At 38.8% G+C, this 23616-nt stretch overlaps 1 protein-coding gene across 2 annotated transcripts in view; it reads right to left on the bottom strand.

Moving 5' to 3' along the window:
* The window catches only part of LOC127653609 (tyrosine-protein kinase RYK-like), a 110918-nt gene that overhangs the window by 57086 nt on the left and 30216 nt on the right, over positions 1–23616 (bottom strand). For both annotated transcript variants that reach the window (XM_052140344.1, XM_052140343.1), the window contains exons 2-7: positions 11584–11705; positions 7093–7192; positions 5393–5524; positions 2237–2302; positions 1998–2139; positions 652–752 (exon numbers count right to left, since the gene is read on the bottom strand). In XM_052140344.1, coding sequence (XP_051996304.1) covers positions 652–752; positions 1998–2139; positions 2237–2302; positions 5393–5524; positions 7093–7192; positions 11584–11705 — 663 coding nt within the window. The remainder of the gene's footprint in view (positions 1–651; positions 753–1997; positions 2140–2236; positions 2303–5392; positions 5525–7092; positions 7193–11583; positions 11706–23616) is intronic.

The raw sequence follows: 23616 nt of genomic DNA, 5'->3' as shown, positions 1-23616 counted from the left end.
CCAATGGCGGCAGAGCTGCCATGCAAGGCGCTAGCCTGCCATTGGGAGCAACTTGGGGTTCAGTGTCTTGCCCAAGGACACTTCAGCATGTGGAGTCGTGGGGCCGGGAATCGAACCACCAACCCTGCGATTAGCAGACAACCTGCTCAACCACCTGAGCCACAGCCGCCCCTACATAGAAACATAGTGAATTTCATATAGAACAGCCTATTAGGTTTGTTTTTATTGGTTCTGCAATATTCAGTGAATGAGTGTCATACTCTATATTTAATGTACAATAATCATAATGCAAGGCACTGTAGATCAATGCCCCTTTTTAGCTGAATTTAGTGTCAGATCTGGCTTTTGGAATGGATCAAGTATTTGAAATAGGTTGCATAAACACACTTTTTAGACTAGTAGACTCCAAAATGTACATTTAAACGTCAGTGAAATTAGTACTTCCCTATTTTAATTTTTTTATGTCCTTTTGTAGCAGTCCCTTGTCCCTGCTACTTTCATTGCATAGGAAAGAGTTACGCAAGCAATTTTGTTTTCTCCTGTTGTGTTCCAAGAATGAGTAAATGATGACAGAATTTTCATTTTTTGGGTGAACTAACTCATTAACTAATAGGGCCGTGAGGGCCACGGTGTGGTTGTGGCATCTCTTACTGGTGACAGGTGTGGCATTGTTAGGGGTGTCTGCCCTCAGGTACTGAGTGGTCTGAGTGGAGGGCTGAGACAGGCCCTGGGAGCTTCCACTGTCACTAATGCTGAAAGAGAGCATACAGACAGAAATTAAATACTTTAGAAATTAAAATGCACCATTCAAGAAATATTTTGACTTTTCATTTTTGCCCTTTATGTATGTATCTCAGAAACAAAAGAAAAAAAAAAACTCATAACCTCTTTTAAAGTATTGCTTACTTCATCATCTGAACCTGTTTAACCTGACCCTAAACCCCAATGCATTAAAAAGTGAATTGCTGTATAATCGTCCTAATTAAAGCCATTAGTCACACACTCTAAAGGTTAAACGCTGAGGCCCCTGTACAAAGACTCAAAGCACTAAAGGTTTAACCTGCCTCCTGAAACTCATTGAACCCAATCTACTCTAATGTCAATAACCCATCATCATCTTTATTATTATTAAAGAATTCTAGTCTCTTCTGGTCTACTTCCTGGGCTGTGGAGCAAGAAGTAAATGGGGGGTGGAGTCTTCCTGGTTCTGAGGTTGATGTGTTTGAGGAGATAAGTGGAGCTATGTGCTTGAGCTTGTGAATGGCGGCTGATCAGATTTAATATACAGTACCACCCTTATATAATGTTGAAATAGATTTAAACAGAAAACACAGTTAAAACACTCTGGTATGGAATTGGTCAAGATTAACCTTTTAAAGATGTTTTTCAATTTTTTTTTCTTCAGACAGACACAGGGGAACCTTTCTGAACAATGATATTCAAAACAAGACATAGCTACAAGAACCTGGATCAGGGATATAATTAGAGCTTATCAGAACCATTACCAACACAATTTGCATTAACCAACATTAATAACAATGAGATAGTTGGCATACTGAGGACTTGCTAGAACAGTGGCTCTTAACGGGTGTTGCTTAATAACCCAGATTTCACATTGGACATCAAGTGTGATCCACAGTTTTGTTCGTGGTTGAGGATGATGGCACTTCATGCAGCCTGTCCATGTTGGCATCTTCCTGATTTGGCTAGCTTTAACCGAGTGAATGAATCTCCACTGTAGATTTTGTTTGGATATACAGCCTCTCGTGTCAACAATAAAAAATATGGGAGGTGTTTTCTCATCCCTTTTTAAGCCTAGGCCTATTGATTTGATCATTTTAACAATACACAATTAAATAGTATGTTTCTATCTGCATCCCAATTTTGATTAATTGAGAATCACATTATTAGAAATGTAAAAATGTGCATTCTTATTCTACAGGAAACAAAATGATAATCAAGATAAAGTGCTTACACACACACACACACACACACACCTGTCATCAATATCCACTCTCTTCATGCTGTGCAGATGTAGCACAGCAAGGATGATGGCCACCAGAAAGATGACAATGCAGCACACACACACACTGATGTAGAAAACTCGAGTGGATGTGGTGGGAGCATTTGAACTGCTCGCTAAGGAAAAAAGACAGGACAGATTAAAGAGTCTAATAATTTATCAGTATAGAATGACATTCACTTAAATAGTAAGAAGATAGATATAGATACTCACAGTCTATTCTCTGTATTGTTGTGTTAGGGAATGGCAGAGTTTTGGGGGGCTCTGGCTGCTCAATTCCTGTGAAGAAGAAACAAAGTAGAGATCAGTGAGGAGCCATGCTATCAACACATGTTCCACTTACACCACTGATTGTTAAGCCACCGGCACACTTCACACAAAATCGAAGAACGGACAGGTTCATTTTTTAGTTCATTTCACTGGTTTATAACAGCTAACTAGGGCAGACTTTCAGGAAAATTTCACACCAGCTGTTAAAGACCTTCTTACTGCCACAAAAAAGAGAGCAGAGAGGTGAGAGGTTTACCATCATATGTTGAGGGCTTGTGTATGCCACCGGACACAAACACACAGAAAGGTAAACGTACCCAGACTAGCTAAAAAGGATATGTGGTGAGCAGGGCGGAACCGAGCGGCATCTGGGCAGAGGGGAGGTGGGTGTATTTAAGGAGAAGAGATAGCGGCAGACGGGATAGAGATGTACGAAGCTTGTCCGCATGTCTGACTGTCTTTATGATTTGACGCAGCTGGCTGAAAAGCAGTGCATGTTTTTGTTTCTTGAAAAATAAACTGAAAAGTGTCACTGAATGTCTGTGTTTGTCAAACAGCTTCCTCCTTACTGTCTTAACTGTTACAGGATATTTATTAGGGCTGAAACGATTAGTCGACATTATCGACAATGTCGACAGTAAAAAAAAAATTGAACATTTTTTTTGTTGACGAATAGTCGTTTGATCTCATTTAACGTAACATGAGATCATATGACGTGAGAGAGGAGGACAGCAGCTCACGCCTGACTGAGGAGAGGAAGGAAACACATGTCCAGATGCACTCTAAACTTTCCAAACAGCTTCAGGTGATGTAGATCACAAAATATAAAGGAATGATAATGGAAAAATGCAAAATAAGCAGAACTACAGACTACAGAAGCACTGTCATCGTGAAATAAAGCAGAGCTGGATCTGGCATTCCACTTAAGCAAAACCTGCATGTCAGAGCATCTAAAAAGCAAACAACCTGGCATTATACCTTTAATGCATCCTTTACTAAAGTTCAAATAATAAGGAAGTGCATCATAAGCAAACTATAAAAAGCGCAAACGTCTATGAGCTGCGTAAAGAGGGTGAGATTGAAACTGCACCCGACTGAGGCACCCTCTGGCACGGGGGTGCCCATCCCTCATGCGCGTTTGCTGTAGCTAGATTACTAACGTGATGGATGTGACGTTTTAAATCATAATATACTGTAGCCTATGTGTCACGTGTGTATCTTATTGTGAAGTAAATAGGTGATATGCAGCTCTATTAAGAAGATAGAGTTTGTTTTAGTGAGTTAAAGTTGGATCGAAGTGAAAATAAAGGTGAGAGAGTGTAGTCAGCCCATTAAACACTGCAAGAATGTTTTTGATCTTATTTTCCAAAAATAATATCTAAAACTCCTTTAAAACAACATACATTTAAATTAGTAGCTATACTGCTGAATAAAAAATAGTTATTGGAGAATGTTCAATACAATTTTCAATTACAATAAATATTTATATATTTTAAAATATCTAAAAACAGCCTATTTAAAACAAGATTTACCTGAGAAGCAGCATACAAGATATTTAGACTTGCTTTTAAAGAATATGTGGAAAACAATGGATAACAAGAAAAACCTCTTGATTACAATAGGTTTTCTTGCAGTGAATTTTTACTGAATTAAACTTAATAAAAAAAAATTTCCTTGGAATTCAGTGAATGTCATTTAGAGATATTTTTAAAAGATGATTTTGTCCTCTTTATCGTTAGTAAGCACGTTTAATACAACCTTTAAAGTCTAGGCACAAGCGGAATAGTCGGTTAAGAGCTAAAGATTAATCGTTGCAATAATCAACCGAATAGTCGAATAATAGTTCTAATAATCGTTAGATTAGTCGATTATCAAAATAATCGTTAGTTGCAGCATTAATATTTATTAACAAAAGATTATGTATTATATGAAAATAGTATGAGAATATATTGATATATACAGTATATTGAGCTTTAATGACCTAGTAATCTACTTTACTAATTAAAAAGTTGCATAGAAAAATAAATGTAGATGTCATCAGAAAATATATTTTTTTCCCAATTTGGAATGCCCAATTCCCAGGTCCTCGTGGTGGCGCGGTAACTCACCTCAATCCGGGTGGCGGAGGACAAGTCTCAGTTGCCTCTGCTTCTGAGATCGTCAATCCACGCATCTTATCACGTGGCTTGTTGTGCATGACACCGCGGAAACTCCGTATGTGGAGGTTCATGCTACTCTTCACGATCCATGCACAACTTACCACGCACCACATTGAGAACAAGAACCACTAATTGTGACCACAAGGAGGTTACCCCATGTGATTCTACCCTCTCTAGGAACAGGCCAAATTTGCTGCTTAGGAGACCTGGCTGGAGTCACTCAGCTCACCCTGGATTCGAACTCGTGACTCCAGGGGTGGTAGTCAGCATCAATACTCGCTGAGCTACCCAGGCCCAAATATACACATTTTTTTATTAACTTCACCCAAATACTAGTGAACTTAGCAAGCTAGAAACAACTAAATGTGCTTAAGTTACCTTGGCATTGGTAAAATGACAACCATGAGTCGGCACATACTAAAGCCAGCACGGTTGAGTGCGATTGAGCACGGTTGAGTAAGGTTAGCTAACCGTGCTGAGAATTACAGGCTGAAAACGCTTTACAATCGTACCATGCCGAACGGTGCTCATGTGGAAATGTTAGTGTAACCATTCCTCAGAATACTCAGAACCATTCAGCCCGATGGTGAAAAAGCGGCTATTGTCTTCTAGAGCATCAACATACATTTGTTGACCCAGTTCTTCCACAAGGGAAAGGAAATTGGGGCCCATACAAACACTTTTTCTTCTCCAGCAGCTAGTTTGGCTCATGTTCTTCAAACAAGCAACGAATAAAGTCATTAGCTATTTCCTCTCTGGAAGCATATGACAGAGCTTTTGTTAAAATCATCTGTGTGTGTCAAGATTCACATTTCCAGAAACACTGCTTTGCCAAATGCACAACAAACAAAGCTTCATTAGAGCATGATATAGAGTGAAAGGGAATGAACTACTAACACACACACACGTATTTGAGGTAAAAGTGTATATAAGATCTTACTTCGGTAACACATTTTCCTGCGTTTGAAGTTGAGCACTGTAAAGTGGTTGGCTGGTGTAGTCAGGTTCAATTGTACCATTAGTACTGCCTCTCCATCAGCCTTCCCAGAGCAGAAGAGGTCCACTCTGAAAACTAAACATACAGAGGCACACAAATATACACTTATTTTACAACTTGGTTACCCACATTTGATAATATAAGAATCAAAAGTTAAATTAAACCAGTTGTTAATCTTATGCAAGGGGTCAGGTTTGGATGGTTAACAATGCATTGCTGGTAGATGTTGTAACTACACAATTCTGGGGGCATAAAGCATCTTTCTCCACTGACTCTATACTTCATTTGCTATCTATACACACAAAAAACAATTGGGCTGGGTTGTGGTGGTGTGACAACAATAATCTCACTCATCGCGTTTGGGGTCATGAGATGATAAAACATAGATTTGTTTTTCAAATAAAATCAATAAATCAGCTACAATGCAGAATGAGAACACACACACACACACACACACACACACACACACACACACACACACACACACACACACACACACACACACACACACACACACACACACACACTTGTTGTGTTTCCATGTTTTATGGGGACTTTCCATAGACATAATGGTTTTTATACTGTACAAACTTTATATTCTATCCCCTAAACCTAACCCTACCCCTAAACCTAACCCTCACAGAAAACTTTCTGCATTTTACATTTTCAAAAACATAATTTAGTATGATTTATAAGCTGTTTTCCTCATGGGGACCGACAAAATGTCCCCACAAGGTCAAACATTTCGGGTTTTACTATCCTTATGGGGACATTTGGTCCCCACAAAGTGATAAATACACGCTCACACACACACACACACACACACACACACACACACACACACACACACACACACACACACACACACACACACACACACACACACACACACACGGCTGACTTTGAGACAGCTGACCTTTTCCACTGTGAGAAAGTTTACATGAGTGGACCTTTGAAGCAATCTACTGGTTTTAGTTGTAATTTCAGGTCATTTTAATAAAAAAAATAAAATAAAATAAACAGCAATTTGCCCCAAAATTTTGCATTTACCTAAATGCAAAATTTTTCATGTTTTCTCCATAAATGGAATTTAAAAATGTAGATCTTCACCAAAGTGAATATAACAAAAAATGTTCTTATGTCATATACATTTTAATGGTGTAGTTTAGTAATTAAGAGTTAAATAAGGTAAAAAAATTATTTTTTAAAAACATACCACAACCCCACAAAGACTGCACAACTTTAGAGTTTTTAAATTAGTGAATTGAGTGTTATTACGTTTATTTAAAAAATTACATGATCACAGTCCAAAACTACACGTTTTGACCCCAAACACTAAGATGATGCACCCATAACAAACAGAGTACAAGGGTTAAACATGTGAAATGGATGCTAATGAAGGACTTGCCTGCCAAGCAAATGGCATTGAAATGGGAATGCTAAGAGATGTAGTTATTATTGACATATTGACAAATATTGAATTTTGAGTTACTCTAACTTCTTTGTGTAGCAAAATTATATTAAAAAAAAAAAGCATTGTTTTTTTAAATTTCTATTAAACTGCATGCCAAAATATGGACCATATAAAACCATACAAAATAAATACAGTACACGCACAAAAACAGAGTATATGTTGTGCTGACCTGAACGAGTTCGAGGGATCTCTCCCTGGGCTGAGATGTTGCTCTGAGGTTGATCCATGACTGACACGTTCTCCACCTGAAACCCCAACCTGTAATCCACCTAAGCAGGACACAACAAGCAGGGGGAAAAATTATTAGATGTGAACAATAGTGTTGCCTTCAAACCAGAGGTTCTCAATAGGGTCCTGAGAGATACGAATGGGGTTGTGGCAGATTAAAAAAAACTGTTTATAACTTATACTACATTTTATTTAGCATATTATTTATTTACACCTAGATGAAATATACAGCTTCTAGTGCTTAAAATATTATGTAAAATGTAGGCTAGAATGTGACCCACTACTCAAGAGTAACAACAATTCTGTGTATCCCTGGAGGAATTTTGGATTGTTGCAAAGGTAAATACGCAGTGTCACTGAATGCTCCAAACCTGCTATTTCCGTTGCCAGTTATGTAATTATGAGATCCTAAAGTGTATAGCTTAATTCTGTGACATTGGTAGGAGTAAGAAGACAGTCCTATTTCCTGGAACATAAAAAAAAACATGTCATGGGCCAAGAAAGGATGAGAATCCCTGCTTTAAACCTTTGTGGATCTTGAATTTGATTATGCCAAGATTTTACTGTTTGACAATGACGACTAGGGCTGTGAAAAAATATTGATTTTCCAGTTCATCTTAAACATCTCAATATCGATTTTTAAAATCCCAAGATTAATCTTTAACCCACCAGTAATTGACTAGTATAATGCTGAAGTTTAAAACCAAGAGCTGTGCGTTGAGAGCAATGTTTGGTTTGACTCGTTCCATAAAAATGTGTCCAAAGATGAGATCTACACAACCCATTTGTAATGGATCAAATTCTATTTCAATACCCTTTCTGTTCTTTACAGTCAATTGTCGATCATATATATATATATATATATATATATAAAAAAGAAGCATTTCATTCTAATCACATATAGCACGGATGTGGTAAAGAAGCCTCCTTAAATTTTCAACCAAAACACTTCTGAGACCCTCCCTGAACAAATGATATACAGGATGAGACAATACCGTTTATATCGATATAGTTTGATGTTGCATTACATAACCAGTTTCTTCTGTAAAGTCGTGCCTGTGTTTGCATCTCTCCTCTCTCACACTCTCCGTGCAAACCTGGCCCTCACAAGTTCTTCTGTGACACCGAGGGAGACGCAGCGCCGGTCCACACTGTCGAAAATACTCACCCTGTGTATCATTCAGCTCCCTAACTCATGTCGTGAATCAGTATATCGTGAACATGAATTTACGGTACTGATCCAATGAACATTGGGACACATACAGTATGAATCAATCACCCACGACACGTTAATGAGCTCACACATTGAAGTGCAGCTGTTATTAATCAGCACCATCACTGTATAAATTACACAATCATTCATTTTCGTTGAAGATATTCAAACATACAGTGCTACAGACCTTTTTCACACTCCGGGTTTTGGAACGCAGATGTAAACATTTGCAGCAGTGAATCGGAGATCACAGCAAATATTGTTGTCACTTACCCATTTGCCCCAAGACCAAAAGAAAAAAATTCACTATTACATTTGAATGACTTTTCAGAAGAGGAAACAATTGAGAGTGGTGTATTGGACAGTAAAATGGGAGAAGATGCCAAATTTACAGTAACTCTTTCAGCAGCTGTAATAGAAACCCCCTTGGAGCTCTTCTTTTTTTACTATTTCCAGGGTAATATAACACAAAGCATAATGTTTTAAATTTACACTCAATATTTAAAAAAAAATTAAATATTACAAAAAAATCTAGTTTTATGCTGATAAATAACGAAACGTGTCATCACAGTCTGTGAAAAAGGTCCATTATAACAGATAAATGACAAAGGAATAAAAATATATAAAAAGGAGTGTATTTTAAACATCCTTTTAACAACTCAAATATTTAAAAGATTGTTTAACTTTCATGGCAATTATGAATAAATGACATTGCAAACAACATCTCTTTTTAAGAGAAAATAATGCTTGGACTTCATAGTTTTACACTTGTGTTCATCATCTAACGACTTGAGACTTCATAAGACACAAGGACGTTTCCGGTTACTGAACATAGTGAGCAACGTTGCTCCCTGGTTTTTACAGTGCATTGTGGGATTTTTAAGGGAGCGAACATAAACTGCAGTACGAAGAGTGTTAAACTTCATGCTGCTGCTGCAAATCTGGCTGTGAAGCCTTCGCAGCCCGGAACGCCTTCTGCCCCGAAACAAAGCATGTTGCAAGCATCATTTACAATCTCACATGTAGCTTTGACTTACAAATGAACATTTAGCCCACTTCATAGAAAATAATGAGATATATATTGTGTATCGCCATTCAACCTAAAATACAAGATATGATATTTGGTCCATATCGCCCAGCCCTATGACCCGTCAAACATTATAATCTCTTTATTTCTTACCCCTGAATTTACCCCTACTGTGCTTTTTTTCTACAATGTTTACAGGGTTCGCACAAGGTTATTTTAAGTGCTTAAATGTTTTTTAATTTAGCTCTTAGAAATGTAAGTTCTGCAATACCTGGAAAATCACCTTGTTTTGTTGAACAGTGCTTGAAATTAAAATGGACCAATTCTTTTGTGTAATATGTATCCATCAAAGATGAGATCCCAGACAATTTTCTGCCATACTTTGTCATTTAAGTGTTATATCGAATAGAGATGATAACGAATTGTAAACCTCATATCGTATATCGAACCAAATCATAAGATAACCATATCGTCCCATCCCTAATAAACATGTAACCAAATACCTTTATATGCAATTAACCCTTAATTGAATAGGAATTTTCCCAAACACTCTTATATATTTACGTCTTTAGAGACCTGGCATGTACAGTATATCTATAAAAAAATGTAGCTACAAAACGCAGAGAAACTGTACAATTTTCAAAATATTTTCAAGACAATTAGAAAATAATAAAACAAATTATATTTGGATAAATGTTTTTTGTTTTATTTTTCATAAAACAAAAAGATAATGCAACAAATCAGGACAAATCTAGAACAGGATTCATAATTTTCACACTGAAATCTCATGAGACACAACTGGCTGTCAAACACATATTGAGCTACACAGAACACATATCTACACATAAGTTACACATATGTATTTTCTCAGGCACGCATTGTGTCTAAATATATGCACAACTTGCATTATTTCAGTAGTACACCCAAATGACAATAGTCATATCATACTGTCCATGTGTTTTACTTGCTATAGTTTTTCGATGTAGTTTCTTCATCAAATAGCAATGTTAAATGTAAATCTAGTCAATCACTGAAACATGAGTGTCACCTTGAGAAAGAAAATCATGTATAATATGGATGTGTACACGCATATGGAATACTGATAATTCACCATTGTTGATAATTCATTGTAGCACAGAAAATCAATGTGAAAAACAATTTATTTGTATGAATATAGTACTTATTTCTCTTGTAATAAACAAAGAGATATATATACATACACACACACACACATTTTATTGTTGTTGTCATTTTAGTGTTATTTTTCACATAAGATTGATCTTATCATGATGATGACATTGCGAGCTGCAGACAGCGGGGGTGAGAGACGAGCGTCTCTGTGTTAGAGAGCGTATCAGCCAGCGGAACATTAAATCTCTCCCGGTCTTGACTCCCTCTCAGATTGGGTCTCTTCCACGACTGGTTGAAGCAGCTCTAACCACACAGAGAATTACAGTTTTGGAGTTTGTGTTTGTTTACATGGCACGCTCCCTTATTATATGAACTTTAATTAAGGATGAAATAAAAATATATCGCCAAGCTGTGATCTGTGTTTCTATCAGACACATCGGGCTGCAGCGCTCCTCTCGTCTCGCGTGTCATCATTATAGTTTAGTATGATCTCGTTACGTTAAATGACATCAAGCGACTATTCGACAATGGAATTTCTTTGATTATTATTGCAGAGATTTGTAGTTACAAATGACAATCCACAGAGTGCAACGTTTTTTAGTGTTTTCCACGAAGACACCCACCAGAGTATTGTAGACAGCCGGAGGCGGCACGAAATTTGACAGAGACAGCCACCTAGTAATTCTATATGCAGGAATAACCCTGGGTAGAGGGGGGTGTAATGAGGCCCTAGGTATGCATTTAAGGGTTAAATATGTGCAATTTCAGGACATCGTATTTACTGACAGAATTCATGGAATTTGTACATCTTTGAAAAGCAAGAATGTGACTTAAATTATGAAAAACCTTGTAAAATGTATAAAATTAAGATTTTGTAATGTACAAAGATAGAAGGTCCCCTATATATAGTAATAAACACCATTTGCTGAAAATGAAAATCAGAAAAAGCATGCTTGTAAATTGAATTGAATCGAGAAATCTGTATCAAAACCCAGTCCAAAACATAAATTTCTGTGACAGAGCAACATTAGTGGTAGCTATAAACTATAAATAGTTCCAACCTTGCTGCTGGAGTGCCAGGTGAAATGCAAGCTGTTGGTGTCACTGGGAACAGGGAGGATGAAGGAGAGGGCATAATGATTTACCACATCATCCCTTACATAGTACAGCTCAGCATCAAGACCTGTAGCGAGAGAGAGAGACATGACAACATGATCAGAAAAGATTGGTCTTAAACAGTTATGTAGCTTTTCAAATTCATACAACCACCCCACCTCGAGGGAGCTATAAAATACAGTCATGAATAAAAATGCCAAACTCCAGCTATTCACTCATATGAACTGTATTTCACCATCAAAACCTATTCTTTGTGCTCAATTAGGGCTAATGGATTCTACAGGGTTTGAAAGTATATGGTGCAAGATGAAACCATGGCAACACCACATCATACCAGAGGGGGAAAAAACATAGCATTCTTTCAGTGTGGTGACCAACCAGCCACTCTCTTGGAAGGGTTCCACTTCCTCCAGGATTCAAAGGGAGCAAGATCTGGATCCGTTAAATCAAAGTGCAGGTGAGGCAGCCACTAAAACATAATTTCCGATTGTATAGGAGTTATAACAGGCTCCAACATTCACGCTGAGATGGTGGAATAATTCCCATTATGTAAAGTTCACCAAACAAATGAAAATTCTGTCATCATTTACTCTAACACACTTAGCATAGTTCATGAATTTCTTTCTTCTGTGAAACACAAAAGGCACAATGACAGCCTCATTGACCAATCACTTTCATTGTATAGAACAAAGAAAAATCACAATGAAAGTGAAGGGTAACTGAAATGTGCCTAACATCTACTTTTGTGTTCCACGAAAGTCATACATGTTTGGAGGGCGAGTATATTACGGAAATTTCATTTTTGGATGATCTATCTCTGTAAGTCTATAAAACTATCAAGGCTGCCACCCAATGTTGACCACAGCACATTCTACTCTCTTACTCTGTCCACTTAAAACCAAGAGAAGCGGTTTACCCCTTTATACAGAGGGCAGTATCTTTAGCCATCACCTCCTCCATACAACGAAGAGAAAACTCTTCAGTGGAGTATGTTTACGTTTAAGGTCTTCACCCTTCTCTATCGCCAAAGCAAAACATCCTTGCTCTCCCCTGCCTGGCCCCCATTTTCTAAAATCCAAGGCTAAAGATGCTGTAATCTGAACAGGGTTTCCTTCCTGCCTGCATTCCTGAGATAGACTCAACCTGAAAAGCTTTTCTCGCAAACAGCACGGCACACCTGTGCTCATCGTTATTCTGCAGCCAACCCAAGTTTACATTTAGAGAGAGGTTACACTGCTGGACATTAGGCTAAAGTCTCAAGTGGAGGACAATTTCCACACAAACGAAACATGGGGGTGTGTGAAGTTGATAGGCAGCTTGAATCTCTTGCCATGCCCCCAGGCAATATTATCATGACTGGGGGACCCCGGCGCGGCTGACTGGAGCTATCAGTCTGCGATGGGTCTTGTTATAACGTGGGGGGAGGGGTCCATTAACCCATTCATGGAACAGAAAAAATTAAACATAAGAAGATAATTATTTGGCAGCCATTTTTAGTTTAAGTGCGAGCTGTGTTCCTGAGGTTAAATGCCCTTGATGTCAGCATGAAATCAAAATGTAGTCTATTCTTTTCTAAAAAAAAAAAAAAAAAAAAAAAAAAGATTTACACATTTGTCACTGCACATTATTCTGATGGAACAAAAAGTTTATTTAAATTCAAGAATTGATAAGATCATGAAAAGCGGACGTTCCATACAAGAATGAAGCTGGCCTTGAATGTGGATTTGCTAAAACAATGTCTACATAACTATTTGGCTATTGGTTCTTATTATTCAACAGCCCTGAGCATCCTAGGTGACATCAGCAGAAATGTTGTTGCATAGACGTAGCAAGATATTTGCCTACATTTTCAGGAGAGATTATAGAAACATTATGAAGATTTTTTTTCTTAGGAATAACATGCTCTGTTGAATTATGCATAATAAGACCAGGAACTTGTATCAAGTAAATAGTAGTGATAGACGGATATATCAGCCATGCCGATTAATCAGACAGAACTTGTCCATTTTGCAATTACCTGCATCAGCCGATAACTTTGTTCACGTGGCCAATTAACAGAAGTGTTAACTTATCTGTGTGTCAGTTCCAAAATCTACCAATAAATTTTTCAATGGAAAGACAACAATTTCTGTTTTTTCTTATCAAGTTTATTCAAATTTGGAGTAGGCCTAAATATTGCACAAAATAAGTGTTTGTTTTACTTTTTGTGTACATCTGATTTTCTGTTGCTAAATTGTATTATGTTTAGCGACAATTATATCTGCCATCCTGCTCTCTAGATATAAGTATTAGCCACTGAAATACCATATCGGTTGACCATTCGTAAATACGATCCATGTCGATGTCATGTTGGCTATAAGTGCAAACATGGCTCATTTGAAGCATTTGTTCTGGAACCTGGTGTGTTTTCTTCCTTAATTTGGTTCATTTAGGCATATATGAACACGGCAATTGCACTTGGATCCATACCAAAAAAATCAGTCCAAGACCACCTCAATGAGGCATTCTCAGAGCAATTTGCTTGTGGAGAGAATGATATGTTAAGCCAACTGTGGGTTAGCATGCCTCTATAGGTGTTTTCCCCTGCAGGAACTTTTTCAAGTTCTCGTTTTTCCACCACATGGAAATATGTATGATATGGAACTAAAACCTTAACCAAACTAGAGACTCCTGAAGGTGGTACTTTCCTTGTAAAGTGGAACTATTTGTGTGAAGTCAGAACAAATGTTTCTTGTTGGTCAAGAAAAATCCATCATAAGCCATCAGACAGCCGATATGTTAGTAACATTCGTTAAAACTTTTGTTGAGTTGTTGTTATTGTAGGCTTTTCAAATCTAAATGGATAAATGGACAGATGCTATTTATGCGAAGTATTTATGGAGAGGAATAACTGCAGTGTGAGTTTGAAAACTCAACCAGAATCTATCTGAACAAAAAATCTGAATGCTTCGTAAAGTTAGCCTTTGTTGAAGTTAAACTATACAGATTGAAAATAAAGAAAATTAAAAAGACTACAAGAGAACAAATGATCATAAAATATTTTTTATTTCATGATTATAGAGTATATCATTTGTATATTGTAATATAGATTGCTCGTTCTACCTTCAAATGATTTGCTTACCTTTTAGTTTACCTCGAGACTATGAGTGAACTTTTCTTTTACATTCGTCATGTGCACAATAGTACTATCCTACAAATCACAGCCCTGAATTAAATGCTAGTTGAAATCAGTAATATACAACTCCATACACTTTAATTTCAAGTGGCACTGTTTATTGGAAGCACACATATAATCATGAAAAGGTATAAAAAAGCAACAAACAAAACACAGTTGAGATAAGGGTTGTGCTGAAACCGTCTCTTTGAGCGCATCTTCATGGACATGAAGTTTTCCACAACAAAAAGGACGATACCAAACAACAATCTTACACAGAGTCATTCAATGTTTTTGAGTCGGCTTGGCCGTTGTCTCATAAAGTTCAGGCGTGAAAGCTTATTTACATAAAGTTCCTGCTTCCATGTCCATGGTGGAAATACAACACTTTGAACTTAATCGTAATGGGTAAAGTTCCACAAGAAACTGATTTTAGTTCAGGTACTAGTTCCACAATTGTGTGGAAAAAAACATCTTCACAAATAAAAATTTCAAAATGTGGATTTAGCCTTTCACTACATACTGAAATTTTTTTTAACGTCTATATAAGATATAACTGCATGTTTAAAAAAAGGTGTTATTTAATAAAGTAAGGGTTAGGGTGTAAGTGTTCTAAAGGCCCAGGTATACTTGGGATTGTGCCCGACCGCTGGTGTTGCATTTTGATTGCACACTACAACTGCTTTGTGACACTCTTTTAGTGCAGACAATGCGCACAGCCGAGGATCACAGCCGTGCGGCTTGACCACATGCCACCTAGATTTTCTTGACTTGCACACACAGTCAAACCACACAGCTGTGCTGATGACACAATTTGCAACACGCACACCCCTAGTATATTTTGGCCTCTCTCTCAAGCTGCTATAATCTCGTCCTCATTCAGGAAAGCTCTACAAATTCAGTACCAGCAGGGAGCTTTTCAGCATAGCCTGGGTTATCAGAAATCAGGCCAACAGTGATATAAGGAAATGCAGCAAATGCACTGTGTGGCCCTATAGTCTCACCATAAGACATGCCAGTGGACTGTTCACTGACCGTCTGATGGGTTCTGCACACAAAAATGGCAGGTGTTGAGTTCCAACACCTTCTACACACCTTCCAGATATTGCGCACTAGCCCCCATGAAACGAGGACTGAAAAGTTATGTTTTCAATGTAGCGCATTGATGCAATGAGCGCTTGCAAGGAAGAAATAATCACGGAATTTGCTAGGTTAGAGGGATCAAATCTTAAAAAATATTCAGTTATTTTTGAGTAACTTAGAAGCAAGTAAACCCAGGTAAAAACAAGGCAGGTAAACAAGGCATGGAGGTTCCCTCCACATGTCTCTTCATGTTAAGTAGACGGTTCTTGAATACAAAACAGAATAAACTCAAAAGAGGACCAGACTTCAAGCCGGTAGTCAAAAGTGTGTCTATGCACAAATATGGCTCCTGAGACAGACAGATTGAGACTGCAGGAGTCCTCACAGTCTAGACAGACATCCCGCCTGACATAATCCTCTGAATGAGGGGGAAAAGAAAAATCAGCCAGCTGTGAGCGAGTATTGAGGCGTGAGATATACTAGACACATACCCACAGACTTGAGGCTAATTACTGTTCCAATGTCTTGCTCTGTGTGACCTGTCTAGCCCTGCTTTTGTCCACATTGCTTTGACACCTGAAAAAACGGCCATGTGAGCGGAGGCAAGAACAGTGGGAGGGAGAAGTAGTGAAGCTTTTCTTAGTTTAAAAACAATCATTCTTTCTCTCAATCCCAGGCCCTAATCAGTGATTTTCCAAGGATTTTGAAGGAGTTACAACAAGCCTTAGCTCAGCAATGGACTGAGCCCACACTACAGTGGATGAAGAGGGTTAACTTAATGGGTCAAGTGTTACCAACCCCCTGACCAGAGGTTTTAAAAAAGAGAAGGTTGTTTGAAAATAGTTCCTCGTGTGGCAAGTGAACCCACCATTGAAGAGATGGTCCAATCAGGACCATTAGAAGAATGAGTTTATTATGGCATATGTGCAGTCTATGATCGTGAACTTGTTTATTTGCAACTCTGTGGGGACCATATTAAAGCTCTTTTCTTTATGCTCAAGTAACAAGTTTGTTTCAAAAGAGCTGCGGTTAACCATGCGGATTGAAAAAAAAGCTCTCACCCATGGTTTCCGCTTTCTTCAATACCAAACCTTTACAAAGCACTGCCATGAGGGGGGTGCAATGTCTTTTTATATAACTTCAAAACCCCTTTCATGGTTCAATTGCTTCCACTGTTCTGAAAACGCAGAGTGGAGGGAGAAAACAAGTCTGCAGGGTGAGAATCCCATACTGCATTATGTTGGTGGCTGTAGCACAAAAAGACCTTGACAAAGCTTCAGCTGTATGTGTCTCCGTCATTTTCAACCCAGCCCAGGCAAAAGAAAAAAGATGGTCTCATAAAAGACATGGGAAGGGCAAAAAGACAGGGCCAGATACAAATGAAAAACAATATAAAAGACATGGGAAGGGCACAGAAACAGGGACACATACAAATGCTAAAACAAATCAGAGTCGTGTCTGTCATTGGTTATGTCTCCTCTTATTTTTTCTGTAAAAAGCCAAGAGAGTGAGTGCCGTGCGTCATGAGCTGATGGCATTACATCTTCATTCAACTGTGTTCTGGTAGGACCATGCATGCTAGTACAAGTCTCAATACTACTGCCACAAGGGCCTGGGTAGCTCAGTGAGTAAAGAGTTTGTGAGTTCGAATCCCAGTGACTCCAGCCAGGTCTCCTAAACAAACAAATTGACCCAGTTGCTAGGGAGGGTTGAGTCACATAGGGTAACCTCATTGTGGTTAGCTCTCAGTGGGGCACGTGGTGAGTTGTGCGTGGATGCCACAGTGGCTGGTGTGAAGCCTCCACACGCACGATGTTTCAGCGCTAACGTGCTAAAAAAGCTACCTGATAAGATGAGCGGGTTGACGGTCTCAGATGCGGAGGCAACTGAGATTCGTCCTCCACCACATGGATTGAGGCTAGTCACTACGCCACCACGAGGACTTGGAGTGCATTGACAATTGGACATTCCAAACCGGGGAGAAAAAGGAGAGAAAATAAAAAGAATACTACTGCAAGTTGTGAAATTAACAGTGGTTTAGGACACAAAAAACAAGGCTTTTTTTTTTTTGAACACAAGAACCACTTGAACCAAGCATAAAGCTGAAATTCAGGCATGAAAACTGGTCAGGGGTAAAAAGGTGAGAAGGATACGCCAGCAAAAAAAAACAAATCAAATCGACTTTATTTATATAGCACATTTAAAAAAAACAACAAGGTTACAAGTTCTGCACAAAGAATAAATAGAAAATATAATAACGCATAAAACACATAAAATATGGGGGCCATTTTAATGTGTGGAGGCAAGTCATTCCACAAAACACAGTGTAAGAGGGGTCTGTTTTTATTTTTTGCCTGAACCAGACTCTCAAGGGCCCATTTTCTCTGTTTAGCAGCATGTCTCAGCCTTGCCCTCCTCCTCTTCAGCTGCCTGTTTTTTGAGATCCTGAGCACTACTGGATCCTTTGCAGCCACCGTTAAGTCTCTTTTCAAGCAGACTCTGCTGCTGCTGGCGTTTGTTAGTGGTTCCTGCTGAATGGATGTTCTTGCAGAGTGTGCGATCCACCTCCCCATATTTGATATCATCTCATCTGAAGAACTCGACTGCTGTCTTCTCCCTAGATTGGAGGGTGTACTTGACAGTCTGAATGGCTATTGAATGTTAAACATTATGGGTAAATATACTTTCCTATGGTGTTTGCCTAGTACCATAATAGCGCACATAAAAATCAGGTACGTGTATGTAATACGAGTGCACAGAACCGTATCTGCGGGCGTAAAACCGTCCTTACAAGGCAGCATTTCTGCTCCGGGTGCTCACAGAACAGCATCTGGAGCGCATTTCTGTTCCGTGTGCATGCGGCTGTGATGAATGCTTTTTCAAACATATTATGAGGGGAAAAAACATTGTTATATTCGGACCACTACAGTACAATAAAATTACTAAATTAAAATCTGTATCTTTCTGGCAATGATCGTTTAAAATGTATAAAGTGCATCATCGTATCCAACATGTAAAACTGAGGTCAGACTCATTTCTGTAAAAGCTAGCAGATAGGAGCTTGCTCCTGCATTAGATTACATGTTGTATAGATAACGTGCAACAAGAGAAAGATACAGACACGTTTTATCCTGTTGTTGACAGCCGATATTACATCCAGGTTGCTGCCACTCGTCTTCATAAATGAACAATTAGCTTAGCTAAAATTATTGGCTAATAACAGTGGGTTACAGGACAATTAACATTGTAAGCTAACTTACTTACCTCAGGCTTGCTTTCCAACGTGCAGTTCGCTCGGCAGTGTGTCCAGTTGTCAGACTCGCGGTGTAGCAGACTTTGGAAAAAAGAAAACGCTGGCTGGCTGTCAGGTTTCGGCATTAGGAGTAATGATTGGTTAGGCAGAGCCTGAAGTTGCCAAGTTTATGGTAACTATGCAGATATAGCAGCTAAATGCTGTTCAAGACCCCCTCCCCCCAAAACAAAATCATATAGGTGACCCATTTTGGTGAGGAGTTTTCATGCCTGGAAATTACAGATAACTATACATGAATGAAAAGACAATTATTCATGGTACTCAACAAAGCAAAATGCACTATTTTTATTACTCAAAAGAACAGTTAAGGATTGGAAAAATCTCTTAACCCCAAGTATTCAATTCTGGTTCATAACTCATCCAAAACTGTGTTTGATATGGTCATGACTAGGGGTGGGTAAAAATATACATTTTAAACGATCAAGGTATCCATCCATCCATCCATCTGGTAGGTAAATGTTTAGATTTCACTCACCACCAGTGATTGTGTAGTATAATGATGAAGCATTCAACAGAGAGATCCTTTCACTGTGTTTTGAGAGTTAAAGTTTTCCCATGTAATGCGTGTCCCAACAAAGACAAGATCCACGCAACCAATTTGTTATTAAAGGTGCAGTTTGTAAGATTAAGAAACCCTTGTTATTAATGACACCTGTGGCCATTAAGTGAACTGCAGCCAGCTCGTGCTCGCGCACACTCTCAATAGGGACACGAGCATCGACCAAAACAATGACGTAACGTACAAAGAGTCCACGTAATTCACCGGCATCATGCTAAATGATGAGGTATCATAATTAAAATTACACAGTTATGATTGCTTTACTACAAACTTTGAGACTATATATTATATTTGACCCCCCATTGCTGGAACAGGTTTAAAACAAAGTGTGGATATAGGTCTGACTATGCGAGACTGTATTTTGAAGTAATCACTTTTCTTTGCATGACACATAGGCTATCATTTAAATGCAGTCAATGTCGGCGTTAGCTAGCTAGCCAGCTTTAGCAATAGCTTGTAGCTAAATTTGGTGGATGATGACTGTAGCTGTTTATGAAATAGACTGTTGTAAAGTAGTTCAATGGAAAGGAGGAGGCGAGAACCGGCTTGTCAATATAAATAATATTTTAATGAGAAACTTAAACATAAGACAACAACACACACGACGGACATGTCCGTAAACTATCTCTCTCTCATCGCACCACCGTCTGTCATTGGCCTATATCCCTCTCGGAGACTTAATTTGCCTGATAAGGGACCGGGTGTGTATGATCACGACCCGGCCCCGCCCTCCGCCCTGCCACATCCCCCCCCCTCTTTCCCTGGGGGTGGGCGTGCTTTAAGCCCAGTCTGCCGGCAGGTCATCCCCATCTACCTGGACGAGGGAGGGGACAAGGGGATGGAAACAGAAATAATTAAAATGGGGGGTGGGGGGGTACTTCCTGTAACAGTGTAGTACCCCCCCCCAAAAAAACACTCAAATTTAAACGAAAGGGAAAAGGCCAACGCAGAGCGGCAGTGAGAGAGAGAGAGAGAGAGATGAAAGAAGAAAACACCTACTCGCCGGTTCTCCGATACACCGTCGCATGGTCCTCGATCACTCCTCCACTCTCTCAGGCAGAGCCGCTTCTCTCCGGGCGGACCGGAGTCAGACTCACGACCCCCGGCGGTCAGAACACCCCTCCGCGTTCTCTGCAACTCGTGGGGACACTCCTCCACCCCTGGCAGCGGCCCTACCGCTCCAGGCGGTCGGGGTACACTTCCCTCCTCCCCTCGTGGACGGCGGTCTTCCTCTGACCCCTCTGCATTTCTGGGGGACGGCAGGGCACTCCTCCGCCCCTGGCAGCGGCTCCATCGCTCCAGGCGGTCGGGGAGTCCAGTCCCCACTCACCTCACGGACGGCAGCCGTTCACCGCATCCGGGCGGTCGGTCTACTCCCTCCCCCGGTGGATGGCAGCGGCACTCCCCTGGGTGGACGGCAGTGTCGAGGCAGTATCTCTCTCTCGTCTTTATCCCTCTCGGAGGCTTAATTTGCCTGATAAGGGACCGGGTGTGTATGATCACGACTCGGCCCCGCCCTCTGCCCTACCACAACTATACATTATAAATATGTTGACACAATTCGGTATTGATGTGATTCCATCACAACTGTCATTTCTTAAGTTGTGTTGAAAGCAGTTCACACATTGGCAAAAAAAAGGCGAATATTACATGAAAACTGTTATATATTGCACCTTTAAAGGTCTCTTTTAATACTCTTTGTTTTCTTTACATTCAGTTGATCCAAAACCAAAAAAATTTTTTAATTCCAATCACGCACGCATGAGAAAAAGCCATTTGAATCCTCTCTTGTTAACATGCGCTCATTTCCAAACACTCTTTTCAGAAATGGTTTTCTTAAAGAGACAGTACCGGCTTTAGCAAATGTAACAAAAAATTCTTATGCAATAAAATATTATATTTATTGATTAAATACATGGATTTGCTCATTTTTTAAAAAAGCTAAAATGTGACCAAAATGATGAAAATAATAAAAATACAAATTATATTTTCGTAATGTACCTATAGTTAGATGGTCCCCTGTATAATTAACAGCATTAGCAGGGAGAGAATTTATTTTGTATGTAAGCAAAAAGAACATTATAACAGCTTGTAGAGTAGAGATATGCTATTGTTTTTCTAAGTGATCAAACCTACGATTTTCATTTGGCAGACTATAAAACAGGCATAAAAAAAATCCCCACTAGTAATACCCTGACAACCACACACAGAACAATTGCATTGTGGCTGTGAATTGTGCATGGGCAAGAACCGATCACATTTTCTATTAGAAAAATCTAGTTAACAACATGTTATCCACAATATTTATACATTATTCCCCTCCTAAGCCAAAGTTATCGATGTGTGGTTTTGGATTCCCAGGCCTTAAAACAATCACATTTCAGTCTTCGGAAAGGTAGAACAAAAGAAATTGGGAGACAGGGAAAGAGGCAGGCACAGGTAGAACAAAGAGTCTCCTGTACTCTGGGTCTGTTACATCCTCAATCCAAGCTCAGTGCAAGAGAGAGTGAGTGAGAGGGAGGGGTGGGTGGCTCTGTTATAAATTTATTAAGTTCAAGTATAACAAACCAATTCAGCCGAGTCAACGTCAAGTAAAAGAGAAGGAGAGGTCTGATCAAAGCCAATTTTATCTGTTAGACGAGAGAGAAATTGCAGGGTTACAAATATCTAGATGTCTATGGACAAGACCACTTCCATTGTGTGTGTTTTTTTGTCATATAAGCATGTATATGTTTTTTACAAATTAAACAGGTTTATAAATCTTTAAAAGGGAGGCATACACCCATCCCATAAGGTCAATGCTGTCAATTTTCCTATTCAGCTAATGTCATAATAATTAAGCATATTGTAGTACCTAGGCAATAAACTGTTGGGTCTATCCAATAATGCAGTGGTCCTCAACACTGCATATTTTGTAATATCGTCCAAATAAATGTCATGTGCGGGTAATTTTGCTCATCTACCTGCAACAGGCAGGCAACCTATAAGATGTCTCGGAGTGACACATGACAAAAATAAATGTGTAAGTCACAAAGACACGCACTTGAAGAAAAACTATTATATTTTTAAGAACAGAATAGAAAAGCAGTCAATGCTTGTTTCTGATTCACTGTTCAAAGACATGCAGCACAAGCCTGTCTTGTGGAACAAGCGCATGTAAAGAATTTTCACTCTTTTTCTCTGTTTCATTCGTCTGAAAACTGTTTGCGAGAATTATGCTGTCTATGAGAATGTTGCAAATTATCTCCGATCATCTTAGGAGGTGCTGTAAGTTTAGTCCGATTTATTTCCATTTTGCATGCAACTCTGCAGGTTCAGTAATATATCTATCTATCTTTGTATTAAAGAAACAAAGATGAAGGTGATTACATCATAAAGTAATACAAGACATGTTCACCTTGAACCTAAAACTGAGTTTAATGGTATCACCAAAATGCAATACAAACACAAATATGATAAGAACACACATTTGGCAGCATTATTTTGGGAACAAAAATGGAATTTATTAGGCTCATTTATTTTGATTAAGATTTTCTTTACATTAATAATTGTCTATAGTTCTTAATCTGTAGGCTATTGGTAATTTTCCACCTGGTGTCATTGACAGATGCTTGCATGATGGCAAATGGAGCCGTTGGAGATGGTAAATGTGGCATAAGGTGGTTAAATAAGATTATGTTCACTTCATTATTTTATTGTTTTTTTCCATTTAGTTTAAAGTGCAATTTGAATTTAGAAATGAATTTTTTTTTAGGTTATTCATGTTTCAATAAATTAATAAAGATTTGAAAGCAAAATCAATGAAGCAAAAAAAAATTATTCACTGACCCTTGGCAGGGGGGTTGATGATGTAATTGTTAGGAATGTAG

This window comes from Xyrauchen texanus, chromosome 13 (assembly GCF_025860055.1).
Source record: "Xyrauchen texanus isolate HMW12.3.18 chromosome 13, RBS_HiC_50CHRs, whole genome shotgun sequence".
NCBI classification, from domain to species: Eukaryota; Metazoa; Chordata; class Actinopteri; order Cypriniformes; family Catostomidae; genus Xyrauchen; species Xyrauchen texanus.
This window is presented reverse-complemented; position numbering and strand designations above follow the sequence as displayed.